Below are 23,664 nucleotides of genomic sequence, written 5' to 3'. Positions count from 1 at the left end.
GGAGTGGCTTCTTTATTTAGTTGCTATTATGTCAGATATTTCTGGTGTATGGCCTATATTTTCTTCTATGTACATAGCTCCCAAGGTTTCTTTGGATGGGCTGGATGTTTGAGATTGTAATTTGGTCATTTGTTTATTCATTTTCCCATATTTCTGAGTTTCAAGTGTTATTCCAAGCCTTCCCCAGTGCCTGTTGGAAATCCTCTGCTGTTCCCTCAGTTCCTGGGACTCTAGCAGCCCTCTTCCCCCATTGAGAGAGGACCACCAGGGTTGGGCAGGTTGTCTCAAAACGGGCCGAGCTGTTCCAGTGCAGCAAGAAGCCAGGAAGTTGCCTGTGCAGGATCATTAATTAGTGCTTCATAACTTTACAGTAAAGGTTTTTAAGTCCACAACTTGAAAGTTTGGAAAGCCGCCTTAGTTGAAAATGTGTTTAGGTCCCATACATGTGCTGCTTTTGAAGATAAGTTTCTTCCAATGTCATGTGAAAGCCAGTTCTTCTCACTGTGTCTCAGGTTTGATCTCTAGAAAAGATCATAGCCCAGAATGTTAAGCAGGAACATGGCTCTTATGTATGTTCTCCTTGACAGACATAATTCCAGTGTCTCTTCTGACCCTGGAAAGAGGTATGTGCCCTTCATCTAAGGTGACTTCTTTGTCTTCAGCTGTAGCAAACACTCAATTTCTATGGGCTTAACTTAGAAGGAAAAGGTTGGAATAATCTAGAGTTCTTCCCAGTTTCACATGACTCTCTAAGAAAAGAACAAAGTGGGAAATGAGTAGAGGTAAGTCAAAGGAAGGCAACTGAAGCATAACAGGATTGACACTCTAAAGTACAGAGGAGGATCAGAACCAGTCTGACTCAGTGAAACCTGTCCCTCAATTCTTGAAGAATGACCACCAGCCTAGTGCTTTTTTAAATGGTTGAAGGAGTCCAACATTTTTTATAAATATATATATTTTCTAAGTATGAGATAGATTTCATTTAAGGGAAACATTTTACAGAAGTTTACATTAAAATCTCTTAGGGATGTTCAATTATTATTATCTCTAGTGCTATTATTTAAATACAGTCAAGAAAGTAGTACCCGTAACTTTAGCAACTAGTTAAATTTAACAAGTAAAAGAGCAAAATAATAAAAATGTACCATTAAAAATACAATAACCTGGGGCTGGGGATTTAGTTCAGCGGCATAAGCACCTGCTTTGCAAGCACGCAGTCGTGAGTTTGATCCCTGGTACCGATAAAAAAAAAAGACAAAAAAAATTTTTTTAAATACAATAACCTTATAATTTCCCCATGTTTTAATCTAGAATTGCCAGTTTTACAAAACTATATGAGATTAAGCATCTAAAAAGCCTAGGAAGACAAAAAACAAAATTGGAAGCATAAAATGTGTTATCTAAATGAGTCCCAGTCAGAATCTATGAAGCAAAAGGAAATTCTTACCTTTGTTCAATGATCTCAGTGGAAGACCTCCAAATGATACAGGAGAATAAAACTCCCAACCTACTATATATCTGTTATGGACTTCTGTTCTCTAAAATCAAAGAATGAATGTTAGGAACAATGGGGGTTAATAACAGAATATATTTATTGAAAGAAAGAAAGATTCAGTCAACAGAGACAGAAGAGGTCCCAAGTGGGTTGCCAAAGATTGTCTTTTTAGAGATTTTGATAGAATAAAATCATGTGGTAAGAATGGTACAAGGTGGGGAAAACTGGGAAATCACCAGGTGGATGGACATAAGATAGATCAGAATTATGGTTAACGAATAAGGTAAATTGTTCAGGTAAAATTGATTACATCGGGGACAAATGGGGAAGCAGGTCATGTAGAAAGTGGGCACTCCTAGGGAACAGAGAATCTTCACTAGGGGATTGGGATGGTGATTGCTGACTTCCTCAAAGTGATAGGGAACTATTGGGAATATCAGCCCTTAGGATATGGGTGCATTGGTTTCATCTTTTGTTTTTGGCCTGGCCCACGGCAAGAGATATCTGTCTCCTCCACTGTTGTTAGGTATATGGGCTTCTGCACTGCCTCCTTTGAGAGCCCAGCCCTTTTGAATCTGATTTGTTAGAGAATAGTGAAAGTTTTGGAGCCACAAAGAAAAAAAGCCTAGGATACTGTGAGCAAAAATTAATGAGGGATTCTGGTCAGAGCTCAGAAGACAAAGTGCCAGTAGGAAGGGAAGTCAGTCAATGCCCTCCTGACAGAGTAATACAGGAGGTTCCTGCTTTTGAATGAAGTTGAATGTACAGTGGAGATGGAAAATTCAGAGGCACTAGGAACAGGGGACACAAGCTAATGAGAGATTTGGTCAGTATTTGGTGATTGCCCAGCAAAGAGGCTACATGGTTCACAACCAGCAGAGCTATAACACCCCAGTACTTTAGATCACAAATCTCATTATCATGTATCTTGGGTGGCAGCCTTGAAGGTAAAGCTCTTAACATTTGTCATATTGTGGGCTAGGATTTAGGTCAGTGGCTCAAGCAGTTGCCTAGTAAGTGCAAGATCATGAATTTGATACCCAGTACTGAAAAAAAAAAATGAGAATATTTGCCATATTGAGTCAGACTGGCTTTGGCCTGACTACCTGAAATGGAACTACTTACCTTGGACCACAGAACCACTGGATTATGTATCATGATCTTTGTTTTAGAGAGGTTCAGAGATGAGTCCTTTTTTGAATGTGAGAGGCCACTTTTTCTTGCACTTCTGAGCAATAGTGCATTTGTTGGGTCTTTGAGAAGAGACCATCAGATTTTCATTCTACACAACATAGTTTTCCCATGTCAGATTATTGTCAGGCAACAGATTATTGTCTTTTTTGGAGATTCAGTATGATTTAAGGAGATTTATTTTTAGTGTTGAACTGAAAGGAGGTACAAGATCAAAATTGTTTAATTGTCAATTGCTTGTTTCATTAGCTGCCAAGATGATCAGTGAAGCATGCAGCTCAGTGTTTGTAGAAATATCAAGAAGGTGTGACCTGGGGTACTTTATGTGTTTCATGTCGCATTCCTCTGGCACTGCTTCCCTGCCTTGCTTTAGGGCCAATAATAACTAAGCAATGACATTCCAGAATACCCTTCACACTTGATGCTTCTCTCTTGGACCTTGCCAACCATGAACTGAATCTACTGAAAATGGAAGCCAAATAATCTCCTTTCAGCTGTCAGGGTCAGGCACTTTGAATTTCTGCTATGAAATACACCAACACAGTGTGCAAGTGTCAACCTAATCAATTAGAGTTAGAAAAAGAGAAATCATACCCTGTTATGGTAGATTTGCTTCTGTCAAATCAGAAAGAGAACTGATGTCAATGAAAGACCTACTCTGAATTAAAAATGTATTCTCCACAATAAAATAGCATGAAACAAATGATCACAAATAAATTTCCTCATATAGCACATTTGGAAAGTAGCATTATATTTAGTACTTTAGAATTAGTACCAATATACATTCTTTAGTGTGTAGTCAGATATTTTTATAAATGGTTACAGGAGAACTATAGTGACTATATCTGAAATATGCATATATGATAACAATGAACACATTTCTCTAAGTTTCAGCTTATGAAGCATTAAGACTTCATCCCAAATTTAACTTAAGTACAAAATAGATACAGGGAAAGTAAGAATTTTACACACATCTCCATTTTAGAACTTAACATTGTCATCTCTCATTCTCATTTCCTTACCTGTCGTTTGATAGACATTAAATTGTATGATTTCCTAAACTCTTTAGCCTTTCATCATGTAGTAATCTAAAATTTGACTAAAGTAAGTAGAGGTTTTCTTATTCTAAAAGGTTGTATGGAGATATGATGGCAAGAAACCAGCCACTCTAGGACCCAACACTCTGCTGTACAAATGGATCCCTCAGAATGACCTGCTTGGTAAGACTGCAGAAAACAAATACTGACACATGAGTAACACACAGTTGAGAAGTTCACAGTCTAGATGTATTGAAATTTAACTATGAATGGTGAAAAACATTCCTAATATTTCTACATTTATGTTCCAATCCTAGGATAAAATTGGATTAAGAACAACACTGATATTTATTACACAGTAATAGTATTTTAGGTTAAAAGATTTTTCACTCAGTTCCCACCTTCCTCTATTTTGTGTCTCTTGCACTTCACACCTATCCATTTGCCTATTGCACGGTTATTGCAAACTTGGCTGAAAACTGAAGATCTCTCTTTTGTTACATCTGATTATACATTAATTAGAAAATATTCCAGGTCAAAAGGTGATAAACCACTTTTTATGAAAACTTAACATTTCTTCCTGGGGTTCCAGAGTCCCAAAGACTCCCTGCCTCCCAGAACACTGCCTATGAAACTCAGGAACCTGGTTATGTCTGGGGATCATGAAAAAGCTAAGCATGAAACTGCTTAGCTTTTTACATGGTGTTTCTTTCTTCTGGGGTATGTTCCTTCTTCCTGCCTACCTTGCAACCTTGTTTGAGTTTATCAAGTCTCAATTCGCACACCACATTTTCCTTGCTATGCTCACCTACCTCTTAGTGGACTGAGCACTTTTAATGTCACTTGATACTTATAATTTATTACTTAGAAAACACTGTTTCAATGTTTCACTGTTTTAATGTAATTTCTTATCTTACTTTTAAGACCGACAATTTTCTTTAAATTCTCCCTTTCTAGGTCACCCAAAAACTAAAGCTTTTATAACTCATGGTGGAACCAATGGCATCTATGAAGCAATCTACCATGGCATCCCTATGGTGGGCATTCCTCTGTTTGGGGATCAGGCTGATAACATTGTCCACCTGAAGGCCAAAGGAGCTGCTGTTAGACTGAACTTCATCACAATGTCAAGTACAGATTTGGTCAACGCAGTGAACACAGTCATTAATGATCCTTCGTGAGTACAAATTTTATCTACTGGACATTTTTATGCATGATTTATCATGACAATAAAAACAAAATTCATTCTGAATTTGAGTCTAATTGTAAAAACTGAAATTATTTACTGTTAACCATTGATTTTAAAACTACCAAAATATAAATCAATAAAACTACAAACTGACCTACCATTTGACCAGTAAATGGTAAAATAATTTTTAAAATATATTTTGAAATAGGTGCTATGTACTTAAATTTAATAAATGGATTTTATTGATATCATAGATTCCACAGGTGAAAATGATAATGCAGTTGAAGACTTACACAAAAATCCTTAAAACCTAAATTTTCTGAAACTATTCATTTTTTTCTTAATTTGTACACATTTTCAGCCACATATAACCTTTCCTCCCTGAAGTTTCAGGTTTTTGGTATTTTGTCTTAGTGATACTGGAGAATACAAGAATATTCTTCCTTCATCATATAAGACTATGCTGTATTCATTGTGCTGAAATTGGGCTGTTGTACTTACCATGAGGCTTTTTAGTTTTGTCCATGTTTTAATATGTATCACAGCTCATTTCTCTCTATGCTGAGGAATATAATTTAACATGATATGTCACATGCTATTTATCCATTTGCCACATTGTGAACTCTTTCTCATTTCCAATTTTTACTGTGATGAACACAACTATGTATATTTTTATTTGAATACATTTTTTTCATCTTTTTTTTGTTTTTATTTTTATTTTGCTTGTGTTTAAGTGTTTGGTTGGTTGGCATTTGTCTTTCTTGGTCAGGGTTTCACTATGAGGGTCAGACTCACCTTGAGCTCATTATGTAAACCATTCTGGCTTCAGACTCACAGTTACCCTCTTGCCACAGCCTAAAAGTGCTGGGAAAACAATCCTGAGCCACCATGCCTGGCCTTTGTTCTTTTGTACAGTTTCAAGAAGTAGAATTAATTCCTCACATAGGAATTTTATGTTAATGAGTAAAAGTCCACCTGTTTTCAATGTTTTGCATTTGTATTCTGAATGAGCAGTGGAGGAGGGTGCTAGTTTTTCCACATCATTCCTAAAACATTATTATCCAAGTATACACTTTCAAGGAGGCTAAATGTGCCATGTTATTTTAATTTCAATTTTTAGTTCACTATGTATAGAAGTAATAACTAGTTCATACATAACTACTGATTTTTCACATTTATTCTTTGGCAACATTACTATTTCAGCCTCAAAAATTTGTCCTATTTCAGTTTTTTGTCTACTTATTATTGCCTTCTAAGTGTTCTCTATGTAATATGGATCGATGCTCATCCTGAGAAATAAGATTTGCAGGTATTTTCTTCCATGCCAAATACTTGGACTCATCTCTTTTTCATGATGCATTTGAAAGCCATGTTTTTAATTATAATAAATTGTATCTTCAATAATCAAAATTCCTATACTGCAACAGAAGTAATTTTGTAAAATTTTTCATGCCTAGCATTTCTAATATTAAGTCAGCATTATATACAATTATCAACAATGTTATTTATAAAGGTGATACATTTACAGGAATTTTTTACTCACTATCAAAAAAGATAATAGTAACAAAATTTAATGTTAAAATACTTTAAAATTGTCAAGAAAGAATAAAGAATGAAGATAATTCTCATTGGAAAAATAAAACAGAAAATACAGCATAAAATGTACCATTAAATATGTATTCAATACTTATATTATCATAAGCAAAATAAGTCATTAAAGGCAAAGACTGTTAGCCTGAATTTTTAAAATTCACTGTCTATTTTGTTTGTAAAACATGTGTAATGTAATTATCCAGGTGGGTGTGAGTAAAAAGGTAAGTGCAATTATTTTAAGTCATAATAATGCAACCTGTGGTAGCTTTATCAATGTTAAGCATAATATACCAAAATAATATTTATAAGAATGAATATTTAATTCCAATAGAGTCATTTAATATAATACAATTTCTTAAATTTATGTACCTGCTAATTAAGCCTCAAAACATATCTCCAAATGATCAAGACAATATATATAAATATATGTCTACATTCCCAATGGGGAGATTTTTAAGTAGCTTTATCAAGAAAGATTAAAAAATGAAAAAAATAGGAACAAATCACATTTGAAAAAACCTAATGAACAAATGGAAACTAAGTGAAATAAATATCTCTGCCATAAAACTAATAAATAAAATTGAAAAGATCCAAAATATAAAATGTATACTATTATTATATTAAAAGTATACTATGACAGAAAAGACTTTCAAACATCTTCAAGTTTTGAGAATTAATCTGTCACATCCAGCACAACTCTTGAAGTTCCCAGAGATAATGATGGTGGGAGGATGGAGGAAAAGACAAGTGTCAGAATACTGAAAGTTGAGATCAGGTAGAACCTCCTCTCCTGAAAGAAGAAAAATAGCCCTGCTTAATGATTTGCAGCATGTTTATTTCACTGGTTGATGTCACATGATGCCCCTCTGCTTAGCAACCTGTTTGAATGACAGACTTGGGGTGCCTCATACCTGTAGTGCTGGAACAGATTGTTCATATGTCTTGCCTCTGCTTAAAGAAATCAAAGGTAGTAAAATACAGTAAGGTATTAAAATATGAGGTATTAAATTGAGGTAGTGAAACACAAGACAGAACAAAGCCAATCAAGACAATGCAGTGAAATTGGTACAGGAATTCACAGCAAGTTACTGGGATAATGGTAATAGGTACCATAGGTACCATAGGTACAATAGGTACCATAACTCATTATCATCACAATAGTTGTCCTTTCAATCAGGTATAGCAAAATCAAACCTAACACAGAATATCATAAAACCTATTAAAATGGAGTATTGAATAGAACAATATAATTAATCAGGGCATAGCAAAAGTGATGACAATATTTGCCTTCAAAGAGATTGTAGAAGGAAATCCCCCATATTTGCTATAATGCATATGGTCATCCTCCCAAGAGATGCTCAGACCCCTGGTTCTTATTTGCTAATGCAGGGGTGGGGGCAGGATGGGATTTTTATTCTCAGCCTGCATGCTGGTAGACTCATGACGGCTTACCAGAGAGGCAAACAGGTTCTTTTGTTGCCCAGCACCCTAAGTTCCACCATGGTGAGGATCTCGGGAGATGCTGTCTGGTTGATTCTCTCCCTGGGTCACTCACTGCTCACTGGAGCCATGGCTGCTTACCAGGAAAGTGAGCAGGTTCCTTTGTTGCCCAGAGCGTAAGTTCCAACATGAAGTGGATCTCTTCATCAAAATACACATCTTGCAACCTTGCTATATGATTTGTAGCACACAGACATGCATCATAGATATCACTAACATGGCTCACTTCTTCATTCTGTTTTGTAATTTTTTTTTATTTTTAAGAGCGTAAAATTAAGCATAACAAAACAGTTCATAAGATAACAATGTAAGAGACACATATTTCAAAGCAAGACAATCAGAAATTTTCACTGTCCATCATATTGTCTCTTGTTTTCTTCCAAATAGTTGGCCATATCTTCACATACAATGATCAGAACAGGATGATAAAGGCATTTTAGGTCTTTAAGACCAGTCAAAAAGGAATTCAACAATGGCTGCCATAATGTCTCGTATCCTCTTCAAAATAGCTGTCAATGACTTCCTGTATGTTGAAATTAAACAAAACAACACAGACTAAAGTCACTCTGAAAAAGGAATAATAGTATTTCTGAATTTCACCTCATGACACTACAGTATCGGTACTGGGTACTTTCGTGTCTCTTTTTCTTCAGAGTAACTGTTCATTTCATCATGCATTATATTATTGATTCTCATAAACTTTTTAGAAGTTCTACACATGCATGAGTCTCTACATGTATACTTATCCTTTCTGTATTAGAGGGAGAAAATGATCAAAACAAAACAAAATAAAACAAGTTCCTAGAAAAACATGAAATGAAAAAGACATATAAACAATAGCAAAGACCTCAGAACACTGACAGCATTGGCCTACAAAACAAACTTGTAGCAGCATAAATAGGGTTGTTATTTTGCAAAATGATCTTCAAGAGTTCCTCAGATCACTACAAAAATATGCACAATTGTTCCAATCCTATGAGTGTTAATTGTTTTGTTCCAAGAACTTACAGAGTTTGTAGTGCAATCAACTTAGCTATTCTAAATGTGTTTGTGTAGTCTTAGATATTTTGTCTTTCCCTTCCTTTTTCTTTTTCCTCATTTTCCCAGAGATACTATTTTTCCCTTTTAAGCAAATGCTTACCTTTTGACTGTAATTATTGAGTTTTTTGTATCTTATCTACCATTTATGTGCCATCTTGCCATTTCTTACACTAGGGAGATTATAGGGTATTTACACATGTGAGTTTGATTTATTTCACTTATGAGTATGGTCTTGAGTTGCATGTATTTACTAATAAATATCCCAATGTGACATTCTTTATAGCAGACTAGTACTCTATTGTATAAAAACACATTATTTTTATCTATTACTCAGTTGATGGGCATGCAGGTTGTTTCCAAGATCTGGCTATTACAAACTGTGCTGCTATAAACATGAGTGCACATATATCACTGTGGTATGATTTTTCAGTTCTCCTGGGAATATGACTAGAAGTGGGATAGCTGACTCAAAAGGGACTTCCAATCCCAGCTTTTTTTTTTATTTAAAGAGAAAAAAGAAAAGACATGAAAAAACAAAGCAGCAAAATGGTACAAGTAATAGAGAATTTCAAGAAAAAAACATACAGTAAGAAATCACCAGTTATTAGGTTACATATTATCTTCCCAGAAACAGTTGTCCAAATTACAAAATTAGGGGGTGGGGCTTTAGCTCAGTGGCATGGGCGCCTGCCTTGCAAGCAGGCAGATGTGAGTTCGATCCCTGGTACCAATAAAAAGGAAAAAGACAAAAAAATTACAAAATTAAAGCATATAAAGTGGACAGTCATACAGTGACATTGTAGACAGTTCCATTCAATGATCCAACAAAAGCTCAGTAATATGGTTTTCCATCCTACACACTCGAACATACCTGCGGTTATATCCCTTAGTCCACCTTCCTTTCCTCTCTTTTTTACAATAACAATTAGACTTTTTGGGTTTTATTACTCCCACAGTTCTTATTACTTTTTTTGAAGAGAATAAAACCAAATGTGACTAAGCAAAACAGAGTCAGTTAGAACAGAAGGGTAGGCATAGTAGATGATGCAAAAATAGAAGACCAGGTGATCAAAAGTGGTTACCATTGTGCCTCTTGCTATTTTTAAATTGAGTTGCCTATATCATCAGATATAATAGAATTGATCAAAACAGTACAAAACAAGACCAATAAAACCTACACTGGAGACCTTACAGGACTTCAAAAAAAAGGATAATAGTCAAACCATAATGGGCATCATAGTATATCTTATTGGCTTCAAAGTGGTTGCCTATACCCTCAAACTTGATGTTATCAAACAAAATAGAATATAGAATAATCAGATAGAACAAGATGGGGAGAGCAATACTGGGGTTCAGATCAGGTAAATAGGAAAACCAAGAAAGTTACTATAATATGTCCCATTTTTTTAAATTTAGTTTTCCCATAATTAAAAAAAATGAGAGAAAATAGATTAATTTAAAAAGGGGAGGGAATTGAGATAAGAGAGGACATTGTAACAGAACAATGGAGGTCAGAATCGAACAATTCAAGCATCATTGTGTTTCACTACCAGATAATCTAACATAATAGTAGTTGCCATAGTGCCTGTTTCCTTGAATTATTTCAGTGTATCTTTGTATGCTATAACACCAAGCATATCAAGACAGTGTGAAGCCATTCAAGAGAATGCAAAAATTATAGGGTACTTGGAACCAGCTAATAGAAAACAAACAAGTGTTTCTATATTATCTCTTTGTCTGTAAAGAATTTTGTTTATACTATAGCATATAGTGAAATATAGTAAGGTACATCATATTAAAACCAGTGGAAACAGATGTACCACAGCTTGATAGGATTTCAAAACAAGATGATATTAAATCATCACTAGCTTTTATGTTGTGCTGTTTTCTTCAAAATAGCTATTCATACTATCATAGATACTAGAATCAAACAACTCAGGTTAAAATCATTGCAATTAATGAGTGAAAACATTATATGGCTTCAAACCAATATGATTGGGAATCATGATTACCACATACTTTTATGTATTCTTATCATTTCTTACACTAGGGAAACTATTCGGTATTTATATATGTGAATTTGGTTTATTTCACTTATGAGAATGGTCTCAAGCAGCGTCCATTTATTTATAAATGTCTCAATGTGATCATTCTTTATAGCTGAGTGGTACTCCATTGCATAAAAAATACCACAACATTTTTATCTGTTCTTCAGTTGATGGATACTTAGATTGTTTCCAAAATCTGCATATTACAAATTGTGCTGCTATAAACATGGGTGCTCATGTATCACTGTGGTATGATGCTTTCAGTTCTTCTAGGAATATGCCTAGAAGTGGTATAGCTGGGTCAAATGGGGCTTCCAGTCCCAGTTTTCTGAGAAATCTCCAGACTGACCTCCACAATGGTTGCACTATTATACCCTCCCACCAAGAGTGCAGGAGAGTACCTTTTTCCCAACAGCCTCTCCAGCATTTGTTGGTGGTGGTTTTCTTGATCTTGGCCATTCTTTCAGGAGTGAGATGAAATCTCAGTGTGGTTTTAATTTGCATTTCTCTAATGACCAGTGATGGCGAACATTTTTTCGTGTATTTATTTGCCATTTGTATTTCTTCATCTGAGATTTGTTTATTCATCTCAGATGCCCATTTTTCGATTGGGTCATTGAATTTTGGGGGTCTGATTTTTTTAATTCTTTATGTTTTAGACAGAAGTCCTTTGTCTGAGGGGAGGTTCACTAAGACTTCTTCCCAGGTGGTGGATTTTCTTCTCACTATGCTGGAGATTAATTTTGAAGTGCAGAAACTTTTTAATAAGAGGTGATCCCTGTTGATGACTCGCAGAAGTGTTTCCCGTGCCGCTTGAGTCCTATTTATGAATTCTCTACCTACTCCTATGTCTTCAAGGTTTTTACTCAATTTGTCTTCCAATAGATTTAATGTTTCTGTTTTAATATTTAAATCTTTATCTATTTAGATTTTATTTTAGTATATGGGGATAGACATGGGTCTATTTTTAGTTTTCGGCATATGGAGAGTCAGTTTTTGCAGCACCATTTATTAAAGAGACTGTCATTATCCCAGTGAATACGTTTGGCCCCTTTATGGAAGATAAGGTGGTTAAGTGTATTTGTAATTGTGGTTGTATTTTCTAATCTATTCCACTGATCTTCAGCTCTGTTTTGGTTCCAGTACCATGTTGATTTTACTAGGTTGCTTTGTAGTATAACTTCAAGACAGGGATTGTGATGCCTCCTGCCTTGCCTTTGCTGCTTAGAACTGTCCCTCCTGTTCTAGGTCTCTTCTCGCTCCAGATGAATTTTAGGAGTGATTTCTCGAGTTCTATGAGGTATATTGATGGTATTTTTATCGGGATTGCATTGAATCGGTATAAAAGTTTTGGGAGAATGGCCATTTGCACAATATTTATTCTTCCTATCCGTGAGCAAGGGATGTTTTCCATGTTCTGAAATCATCTTCAATTTTATTTTTCAGTGTATTATAATTTTCCCTGTACAGGACTTTCACTTCTTATGTGAGAGTAATTCCTAGATATTTCATTTTTTTGGTTGCTAGTGTGAAAGGTGTGGCTTCGTTTATTTCTCTCTGTGTGACTTTGTTGTTAGTGTATGGGAATGCTATTGATTTTTGAGTATTGATTTTATATCCAGCTACATTACTGAATTTATTTATTATATCTAGCAGTCTTTCAATGGAGTTTTGGGGATCTTCTATATAGAGTATCTTGTCATCTGCAAATAATGATAGCATAATTTCTTTTCCTATCTTTACACCTTTTATTTCTCTCCCTTGTCTAATTGCTCTGGCTAGTATTTTCAGTAATATTTTAAATTGAAGCGGTGATAAGGGACATCCTTGTCTTGTGCCTGATTTTAAAGAAAAGGCTTTCAATTTGGGGCCATTTAGTATGATATTGGCTGTTGGTTTGTCATAGACAGCCTTTATTTTATTGAGATAAAGACCATCTATTCCAATTTTCTGCAAGGTTCTTATCATAAAAGAATGTTGGACCTTATCAAAAACTTTTTCTGCATCTGTAGAAGTGATCATGTGTTTCTTACTTTTGGCTCTATTGACATGGTGTATTACATTTATTGATTTACGTATATTGAACCATCCCTGCATGCCTGGTATGAATCCCACTTGGTCATGGTGTATGATCTTCTTGATGATTTGCTGCATCTTATTTGCCAATATTTTATTGAGGATTTTTGCATCTGTGTTCATTAGGGAGACTGATCTATAGTTCTCTTTTTCAGATGGGTCCTTTTCAGGTTTTGGTACTAGAATAATATTTGCTTCTAGGAATGATTTAGGAAGGATTGCTTCCCTTTCAGTTTCATTGAAGAGTTTGAAGAGTGTTGGCATTAGGTCTTCTTTGTATTTCTTGTTGAATTCTGCAGTGAATCCGTCTGGGCCTGGGCTCTTCTTTGTAGGTAAGGACTTAATTACATTTTCAATTTCAATATATAGAAATTGGGTTATTCAGTAGATTTACATCTTCATGACCTATCACTGGTAATTCATATGCTTCTAAGAATCTGTCCATTTTCTCTGTGTTATCAAACCTTTGAGAGTATAAGTTGGCAAAATAGGTGTTGATGATTTTCTGTATTTCTATAGGGTCTGTAGTGATTTGTCCTCTTTCATTCCTTATTGCATGAATTTGAGCTTTTTCTTCCCTTTTTTAAATAAGGTTGGCAAGGGGCTTTTCAATTTTATTTATTCTTTCAAAGAACCAACTCTTTGATGCATTGATTTTTTGGATTGTTTTTTCAGTCTCTATTGCATTGATTTCTGCTCTGATTTTTATAATTTCTTCTCTTCTTTTGGATTTGGGCTTGACTTGCTCTTCTTTTTGTAGATGTTTGAGATGTAACATCAGGTTATTTATTTGTATTTGTTCTGTTTTCCTGATGTGTGAACTTATTGCAATAAATTTTCCTCTGAGGACAGCTTTCATTGCATCCCACAGATTCTGGTCAGTTGTATTTGTGTTTTCATTTTCTTGTAGGTAGTGATTAAGTTCTTCTTTAATTTCCTCTGTGACCCACTGATTACTCAAGAGTGTGTTATTCGGTTTCCATGTGTTTGTGGGAATTTTGTAGTATCTTTTATCATTAATTTATAATTTCATAGCTCTATGGTCTGATAGGATGTAATGGGTAATTTCAATCCTTTTGCATTTATTTAGATATGTTTTGTGAATTAATATATGCTCTATTTTAGAGAATAAACCATGCACTGCTGAAGAGAATGTATATTCTGTTGTTATTGGGTGGAATGCTCTGCAAATGTCTATTACATCCATTTGTTCACAGGTGCGATTCAGTTCTTTTGTTTCTTTGCTGATTTTCTGTCTGGTTGATCTATTCATTGGTGTGAATGGTGTGTTAAGATCTCCCATTAGAATTGTATTACTGTTAACTTGGCTTTTCATTTCTGTTAGTACTTGTTTTATATAACTGGGTGCTCTGGAATTTGGTGCATATATATTTAAGATAGTTATCTCTTCCTCTTGGAGTTTCCCCTAACCAGTATGTAGTGACCTTTATCCCTTCTGATCATTATTGGCTTGAAGTTCACATTGTCTGCAAACAGAATAGCCATCCCCACTTTTGGGGGGCTCCTGTTGCATGAACTATTGTTTTCCATCCTTTAACTTTCAGTCTGTGGGTATCCTTTTGGGTTAGATGGGTTTCTTGTAGACAACATATGCTAGGCTTTTTGCTTCTTGATCCATTCTTCCAGTCTATTTCTTTTAATTGGTGCATTGAGACCATTTACATTAATGGTTATAACTGTTATATATTGGTTTATTGTTGACATGTTATCTTTCTGCTGTTGCATCTTTATCTTTCAGTTCTGTTTAATTGTCAGCCTTCTTTAGTGGTTTTCTCCTAAATGTATCTAGGCTGTCTTTCAGTATTCTTTGTGGGGTTGGCCTGGTGATCATGCAGTTTTTCAGCTGTTCTTTGTCATGGAAGTATCTTATTTCTCCATCCATTTTGAAGGACAGTATTGCAGGGTACGTCAGTCTAGTTTGGAAATCATTTTCCTTTAGGATCTGAAATACTTCACTCCATGCTCTTCTTGACTTTATTGTTTGTGCTGAGAAGGCTAAAATTCTGATAGGTTTTCCTTTACAGGTGATCTGTCTTTTCTTTCTGACAGCTTTTAATATTCCATTCTTTTGTTCGATTTCTGGGATGGCCATTATTATGTGTCTGGGTGTAGTTTTATTTTGGTTATGGCTATTTGGAGCTCTATATGCTTCCTTGATCTTGATATCAGTTTCCAGTCTCATGTTTGGGAAATTTTCAGCTATTATTTTTGTAAATATCCTCTTGACATCCTTTATGTTGTCCCCTTCTTTTTCATTTATCTCTATCAACCTTATGTTATTCCTCTTTGTGTCATTTTGCACGTGTTGAAATGTTATTTCCTGATTTCTTGTTATTTTTAAAAGCTCATTCCCTTCCTGTTCACTGGCTGCAATCTTGTCTTCCAGGTCTGAAATTCTATCTTCACATTCACTGAGGTGGTTTTTACAACTTTTGAGGTAGCTTTAATTTCCTGTATATCACTTTGCATCTGCTTTATATATTCTGTTTGTTTCTTATATTGTTCATCCAGGGATTTTATCTTTTTGCTTAGTTCCTCCAATTTTTTAACTGTGTTTTCTTTAGATATGTTCAGCATCTCCCTCATTTCTTTTATCATTTCTTCTTTACCTGAGAGATTATTTCTGGTTTGAAATCCTTTAAGCCTTCCCAGAGTTGCTTCTTTATTTCAGTTACTATTATTTCAGGTATTTCATGTATGTGGCATATATTTTCCTCTATGCACATGGCTCCTAGGCTTTCTTGGGATGGGCTGGATGTTTGAGATTGCATTTTGCTCTTTCATTTTGTCATGTTCCTATATTTTCAAGCTTCAAGTGTTGTTCCAAGTGAGGGAGAGAAATTAGCCAGGCTGGGACGGAATTCCCTGTTCCCTCCTGACTCACTGATCTTGACAGGAAGCCAGGGCCTGGTCCCCAGGTGAAGAAGAGAGTTCTGCTGGCTGGGACAGGGTTCCTTGCCTCCACTGGATTTACTTGTCCCCATAGGAAGCCAGGACTTGGCCCCTAGGCAAGGAAGAGAGCTCCACCAGGCTGGGTTGGGGGTTTCCTGCCTCCACTGGACGTACTCGTCCTGACAGGAAGCCGGGACCTGGCCCCCAGGTGAAGAAGAGGTTCCATGCCTCCACTGGACTTCCCAATCCCAGCTTTTTAAGAAACCTCCAGATTGACCTCCACAGTGATTGTACCAGCCTACACTCCCACAAACATTGCAGAAGAGTTCCTTTTTCACCACAGCCTCTCCAGCATTTGTTGTTGGTAGTTTTCTTTATCCTGGCCATTCGTTCTGGAGGAAGATGGAACGTAAGTGCTGTTTTAACTTAATTTCTCTAATGATCAGTTACACTGAACATTTTTTCATGTATTTATTTGTCATTTATATTTCTTCATCTGAGAACTGTATATTCATCTCAGATGCCCATTTTTGGAATGGGTCTTTGAATTTTGGGGATCTGATTTTTTAATTCTCTATATATTCTAGACAAAAGCCTTTTTCTCAAGTACTGTTCACAAAGATTTTTTTTCCCAATTTATGGGTTTTCTTTTGGCTATGCAGGAGATTTCTTTCAACATGCAAAAACTCTTTAATAGGATGCAATCCCAGTTACTGATTCTGTGAAGTATTTCATGTGCAGTTTGATAGTTGTTCATGAATTCTCTACCTAAGTCCTACTCCTAAGTCTTCAAGATTTCTACCTACTTTGTCTTCCAACAAATTTAGTGTTTCTGTTTTAATATTTAGATCCTTTATCCATTTAGACTTTAACATAGTACACGGTGATGGGCATGGGTCTGGTTTTAGTTTTTGGTATATGGAGAGCCAATTTTTCCATCACCATTTATTGAAGAGACTATCTTTCTTAGAGTGGATGTGTTTGGCCCTTTTATCAAAGAAAAGGTAGCTGATTGTGTTTGTAATTGTGTCTTCTAATCTAGTCCTTTGATCATCAGGTCTGTTTTAACTCCAGTACCATGATGATGTGATTATAGTAGCTTTGTGGAACAACTTCAAGTCAGGGATTGTGATGCCTCCAGCCTTGCCTTTGTTGCTTAGAATTGCATTTGCTATTCTGGGTCTCTTCTGTTTCCAGATGAACTTTAGGAGTGATTTCTCTAGACCTGTAAGGTGTACAAGTATTTTACTGAGGCTGCATTAAAACTGAATAACAATTTTGGGAGGTTGGTCATTTTCACATTATTTTTTCTTCCTAACCATGATCAGGAATGTCTTTCCATTTTCTGAGGTCAACTTCAATTTCTTTTTAATGGTATTATAATTTCTCTGAATAGACCTTTTGCTTTTTTTGTTAGATTAATTCCTAAGTATTTCATTTTATTGGATGCTATTGTAAAGGGCGTGGCTTCTCTTTTTTCTCTCTCAGCGGTTTTGTTGTTAGTGTATAGGAATGCAATTGATTTTTGAGTGTTGACTTTGTATCCAGCTACATTACTGAATTTATTTGCTATACCTAGGAGTCTTTCAATGGAGTTTTGGACATCTTCTATGTAGATTATCATGTCATCTTCAAATAATGATAATTTAACTTCTTTTCCTATCCTTACTACTTTTGTTTCTCTGTCTTATCTAATTTCTCTGGCTAGTACTTTTATCACTATATTGAATAGAAGTCGTGGACACACTTGCTTTGTTCCTGATTTTAGGGTAAATGCTCTCAGTTTTGGGGCATTTAATATGATGCTGGCTGTAGGAGTACCAATGTGATAGATTTCATCACATTGAGAAAAAAAACATCTATTCCAATTTTTGTAAGATTTTTATCACGAATAAGTGTTGGACCTTATCAAAAGCATTATCTGCATCTATATAAATGATCATGTAGTTCTTATTTTTGGCCCTGTTGATATGGTGGATTACATTTATTTATTTTGAACCATCCCTGCATTCCTGGAATGAATGCCCCTTGGTCATGGAGTATAATGTTCTTGATGATTTGCCACAATCTGAAAAAATTTTATTGAGAATTTTTGCATCTATGTTCATTGGCCTGTAGTTCTCTTTTTTGGTTGAATCTTTCTCAGGTTTTGATCTTAGAGTAATGTTTGCTTCCATGAATGAGTTAGGGAGAATTGAAGAGTTTGTGGAGTGTCAGCATTAGAGCTTGAAATTTCTTGTAGAATTCAGCAGTGAATCCATCTGGATCTGGGCTTTTCTTTGTTGGTAGAGATTTAATTACCTTTTCAATTTTGGTAGCTTACAATCAATTATTCAACAGTGTCACATCTTATTGACCCAGCTTTGATAATTCATATGTTTCTAAGAATCTGTCCATTTCTTCTGTGTTATTAAGCCTATGAGAGTAGAGGTTTTTGAAATAAGTATTGGTGATCTTCTATATGCCCAAAGAGTGATTTCACCATTTTCATTCCTTATTGCATGAATTTGAGATTTTTCTTTCCTTTTTTTAAAATAAAGATGGCCAGAGGCCTGTCAATTTTATTCTTTCAAAGAACCAACTCTTTGATCATTGATTGTATGTATTATTTTCTTAGTCTCTATTGCACTGATTTCTGCTCTCACTTCTTTACTCCTTCTTTTGGTTTTGGGCTTGACTTGCTCTTATTTTTCAAAATATTTGAAGTGTAGCATCAGGTGGTTCATTCTGTTTTTCTGATGTGAGAGTACACTACAATAAATTTTCCTCTGAGGACTGCTTTCATTGCATCCCACAGGTTCCAGTAAAATGTATTTGTATTTTTGTTTGCCTGCAAATATTGTTTAATTTTTTAATTTCCTCTGTGACCCACTGATTGCCCAGGAGTGTATTGTTCAATTTACCTATGTTTATGGGGTTAATTTCTAGTTTCATGGTTTTATGATCTGATAACATGCATGAAATAAATTTAATTCTTTTCCATTTAATTAAGCATGTTCTGTGGGATAGTATATGATCTATTTTAAAGAACATTCCACGTGCTGCTGAGAAGAATATACATTCTGATGTTGTTGGGTGGAAGGCTCTGTATACATCTACTAAGTCCATTTGTTCACAGGTGTAACTGAACTCCATTGTTTGCTGATTTTCTGTCTAGTTGATCTGTCCCTTTGTGTCAATGGCATGTTAAGGTCTCCTGTTATAATTGTGTTATTGCTTATTTGATTTTTCACTTCTGTTAATATTTATTTTGTATAGCTGGTTGCTCTCAAATTTAGTGCATGTATATTTAAGATTGTTATCTCTTACTCATAAGTTTTCTCCTTACTAGTATGCAGTGACCTTCTTTATCTCCTTGTATCATTCTTGGTTTGAAGTTGACATTGTCTGCAGACTAAATAATTACTCCTGCTTTTTTTTGAGGTTCTGTTGCATGGAATATTGTTTTCCATCCTTTGACATCCTGTCTATGAGCTTCCTATTTGGGTTAGATTGGTTTCCTGTATGCAGCATATGGTTAAATGTTGCTTCTTGATCCATTCTGCCAGTCTGTTTCTTTTAATTGGTGAATTGAGGACATTTATGTTAATGATTATAACTGATATATATTGGTTTTCTTTTGACATGTTATCTTTCTGCTATTGATTTTTTACCTTTGCACTCTGTGTAATTGTTTGCCTTTCTTAGTGGTTTTTTCCTACCTAGGATGTCCTTCAGTATTTTTTGGCAGGATTGTTTTGGTGGTCCTGAATTTCTTCAGCTGTTCTCTGTCATGGAAGTATCTTATTTCTCCATCCATTTTGAAAGACAGTTTAGCGCTGTACATCAGTCTGGGTTGGAAGTCATTTTCCTTTAAGATCTGAGGTACTGCACTCCAAGCTCTTCTTGACTTTATTGTTTGCGTTCAGAAGTCTGCTGTGATTCTGTTAGGCATTCCGCTTTAGGTGACCTGTCTCTTCTCTCTAGCAGCTTTTAATATTCTGTTCTTTTGTTCGATTTCTGTGATTTTGGTTATTACATGTCTGGGTGTAGTTTTATTTTGGTTATGGTTATTTGGATTTCTCTATGCTTCACAGACCTATATGTCAGTTTACATTTGCATGTTTGGAAAACTTTCAGCTATTACTTCTGTAAATAGCCTCTTGATATCTTTTGTGTTGTCACCTTCCATTTTGCTCATACCTTTCAATCTCATGTTGTTTTCTTTGCATTATCTTGCAGTTGTTGAATTGTTATTTCCTGGTTCCTTGTTATTTTTAAAAGCTCTTTCCTTTCCTGTTCACTAGCTGCAATCATGTCTTTGAGGTCTAAAATTCTATCTCCACTTTCAGTGAGGTTGTTTTGCCAACTTTCAATGGTATATTTTATTTCCTGTGTACCTCTTTGAATTCACTTCATGCATTCTGTTTGTTTCTTATATTCTTCATTCAGTTTTTTCATCTTTTTGCATTGTTTCTCTAATTTTGTAAATATGTTTTCATTAGATGTGTTCAGTATTTCTTTCATTACATTTATCATTTCTTCTTTTACCTAGGAGATTATTTCTGATCTGAGTTCTTTTGAAACTTCCCAGACTTGTTTCTTTGCTTCAGTTGATATCATTTCACGCATTTCAGGTGTATGGCTTATATTTTCTTCTAGGTGTCCATGTCACCTAGGCTTACTTGGGTTGGGATGGATGTTTGAGATTGCATTTGGCTCTTTTGTTTTATCATTTTCCTATATTTCCGGATTTTGAGTGATGTTTCAAGGTTTCCCTCATGCATTCGGAATCTCCTGGCCCACATTTTGCTCCCAGGGCAGACAGTAGGCAACAATAGCCACTTGGAGTTCACTGAGCATGGGCTAGTTGGGCCCTTGGGGACTCCCATGTGACCTCCTGTGATTTCACACCTGGATTGTGGTCTTACTGTCTGGGAGTGAAGTTCTACCTGTGTGCTAGGTTTCAACCCGCACATGCTCTGGGCCTGGAACTTAATTCTGGCCCTTGCCAGCTGCTTGGAGTTTGCTGGGTGTGGCACAGTTAGGCTGGCTTGGATCTCCCAGGCATCCTTGGGTAATTTCAGGCACGGGGCATGGTCTTACTGCCTGCAAGCACAATTCCAAGTCCTCCCTGTGTTCTGGGTTTCAGCCCACACATCTCTGAACCTGGAACTTCATTTGCACCCATGCCAGCTGCTTGGAGTTTGCTGGGTGTGGCCCAGGTAGGCCTGCTTGGACCTCCCAGGCCTCTTTAAGTTATTTCAGACATTGGATATGGTCTTAACAACTGCAAGCAAAGTTCCAAGGCTTCCATGTGTGCTGGGTTTCAACCCACCCACACTCTGGACTTTGAACTTAATTGGGGCCCGAGCCAGCTGCATAGAGTTTGCTCTGTCTCTTTGTTCTTGAGGTTGGCCTGAATCTGCAGCTTCAGAGGCTCCCTGCATTAATCAATGCACTTTTACATATTTAAAATTAAGCTAAAATATTATAATTGCACATACATTTTTATCACAGGAATTTAATTCCTAACCATGAGAAACAGAAAAATATGTGAACTAAAAAAACAAGTGTGTAAAATTAAATGCATTAAAAGTGAACAAATTTTTACAATTAAAATTTTCAAAACCATAAAATGAAGAGATTGTAATCTGTGGTAACTAAATACAATGGAATTAACTAACTGCTACAAATAGACTAAAAAGAGGACATGCTATACTATGCATATTGATAAATAAGAAATAAAAAGCATAATGTTAGTTAGTAGTAATAAGTGTTAATTTAAAGAAAAAAACTGATGCTAAACACATCCACAAAAGTGTAGTGCTTCTAGAAACCTGACAACCAAAACCATGATTCGATGATAGACATATCGACATCTTTACTTCACAATCTTTATCAACCCAGTTATATGACAGTAAGCTATTCATTAATGGGGGGGTGCATTTTTTTAAAACTTTATATGTAAAGTTCTATTATGCAAACTATAGTGTTTTTAAAATTCTGTAAACATAAAGTGAACACAACAATAAGGAAGGGAGTGTTTATGGGAAAGGAGCATTTCCTGCACATGGCACTATGTGGTCAGGGGGTTCAAAAAACAATCTACATGCTATTCTAAGTAAAATCAGGAGCTAGAAATTTTCCACAATGTACTATTATAATCTGAGGTGATTTTGAAAAAATACTGCTGGATGGAAATTAATGAGAAGGGAGAAAAAGAATGAAAGCACACTGCTTTACCAGAATTTCCCACACTACAATTTTTCAATTTCTCTTCAAAAACTTCAAGATCACAAATTCTCATGAAACAGACATGGATAAAATCAATGTCTAAAAGGAAACTTCAACGTAAAAACTAAATGTTCTAAGGTGACCTATCTCATAGTACACCACTTTTACTGCCTTTTTAATTTTTTATTTCTTGGCACGTATTTTGACATATCTTTACAGGAGTTTCAGAAAACCTTTGACAGATTTTGACAAATCAACCAGCTTTCAATATTGGTCTTTCTGTTTCTCCTGTAGCTATAAAGAAAATGCCATGAGGTTATCAAGAATTCATCACGACCAGCCAGTGAAGCCCCTGGACCGAGCAGTCTTCTGGATCGAGTTTGTCATGCGTCACAAAGGGGCTAAGCACCTGCGAGTTGCAGCCCATGATCTCTCCTGGTTCCAGTACCACTCTTTGGATGTGATTGTGTTCCTGCTGGCTTCTGTGGCCACTGTGATATTTATCATCACAAAATGTTGTCTGTTTTGTTGCCACAAGTTTGCAAAAACTGGAAAGAGGAAAAAAAGGGAATAATTGTATCTTCACCTGAAGTTGGTAGTCCTGATGGATGTACCTCCTTCAGTTTATTCCAACAAGAAGAGATTATGATGGAAGATTTCTTACTCCTGTGACAAATTACTTTTTTAGTCAAATTTCATTTTCCATGGATATAATCCCTATATATTAGTAAGAAGTATTTCCAATCACAGACAGGAGAATGTAAAAATAATAAAAGATTAATGGTGCTTATTGAAAAATATTGCTGATATTTACAAATTATAATAAAATACTTAGCTTAACTGTGATTTACAAGGTATTTTTGGATGAATAACATGAAAAAGTCTATGCAGAGTATCGATCTGATTTTGTACATAGTTAGCTTACTTTAGCTTCATTTTTGTGCAGAGTGGTTGGAATGTAAAATTACATTAAAATCATTCTCTTTAGGTCTAGAAGTAGTGTTGTAGGCCACAATTAGTAGCAGTCCAAATAATATAAAATTTAAGCAAATCATATGAGCATTAAATTACAAAACTTCCAAAGAGCCTACCTTGAGACATATGTCACAAATGACATTTATGATAAAATTGGTTCAACTTGAAAATTACCTTTACTGGTAAGAAAACCATCAACCAAGTCTCACAACAAATATTCTCCAGCCCAACACAAATAAATTTCTGTGGGAGTACAACATGGAATAATCCTGCCAAATAAAATTGAAGCAATTATTTGACCCTAAAATTCTGCATTAGTATGCTAGGCTGCAGAAATACTTGTACACACATGTATTTGAACACAGGATGTTACCTCTAGAACTTAAATAC

At 35.4% G+C, this 23,664-nt stretch overlaps 1 protein-coding gene across 1 annotated transcript in view; it reads left to right on the top strand.

Moving 5' to 3' along the window:
• The window catches only part of LOC100726256 (UDP-glucuronosyltransferase 2B31-like), a 44,019-nt gene extending 20,878 nt beyond the window's left edge, over positions 1-23,141 (top strand). The window contains exons 4-6 of the mRNA XM_003463772.2: positions 3,819-3,906; positions 4,681-4,900; positions 22,594-23,141. Of these exons, the coding sequence (XP_003463820.1) occupies positions 3,819-3,906; positions 4,681-4,900; positions 22,594-22,873 (588 nt within the window). The 3' untranslated portion in view covers positions 22,874-23,141. The remainder of the gene's footprint in view (positions 1-3,818; positions 3,907-4,680; positions 4,901-22,593) is intronic.
• Positions 23,142-23,664: the final 523 nt, after the last annotated feature.

The sequence above is a fragment of the Cavia porcellus genome, unplaced genomic scaffold, assembly GCF_034190915.1.
Source record: "Cavia porcellus strain 051 isolate PalLab524CR breed Dunkin Hartley unplaced genomic scaffold, mCavPor4.1 scaffold_30, whole genome shotgun sequence".
Taxonomy (NCBI): Eukaryota; Metazoa; Chordata; class Mammalia; order Rodentia; family Caviidae; genus Cavia; species Cavia porcellus.
Note: the sequence above shows the minus strand (reverse complement) of the source record. Positions and strands in the feature narration are given on the sequence as shown.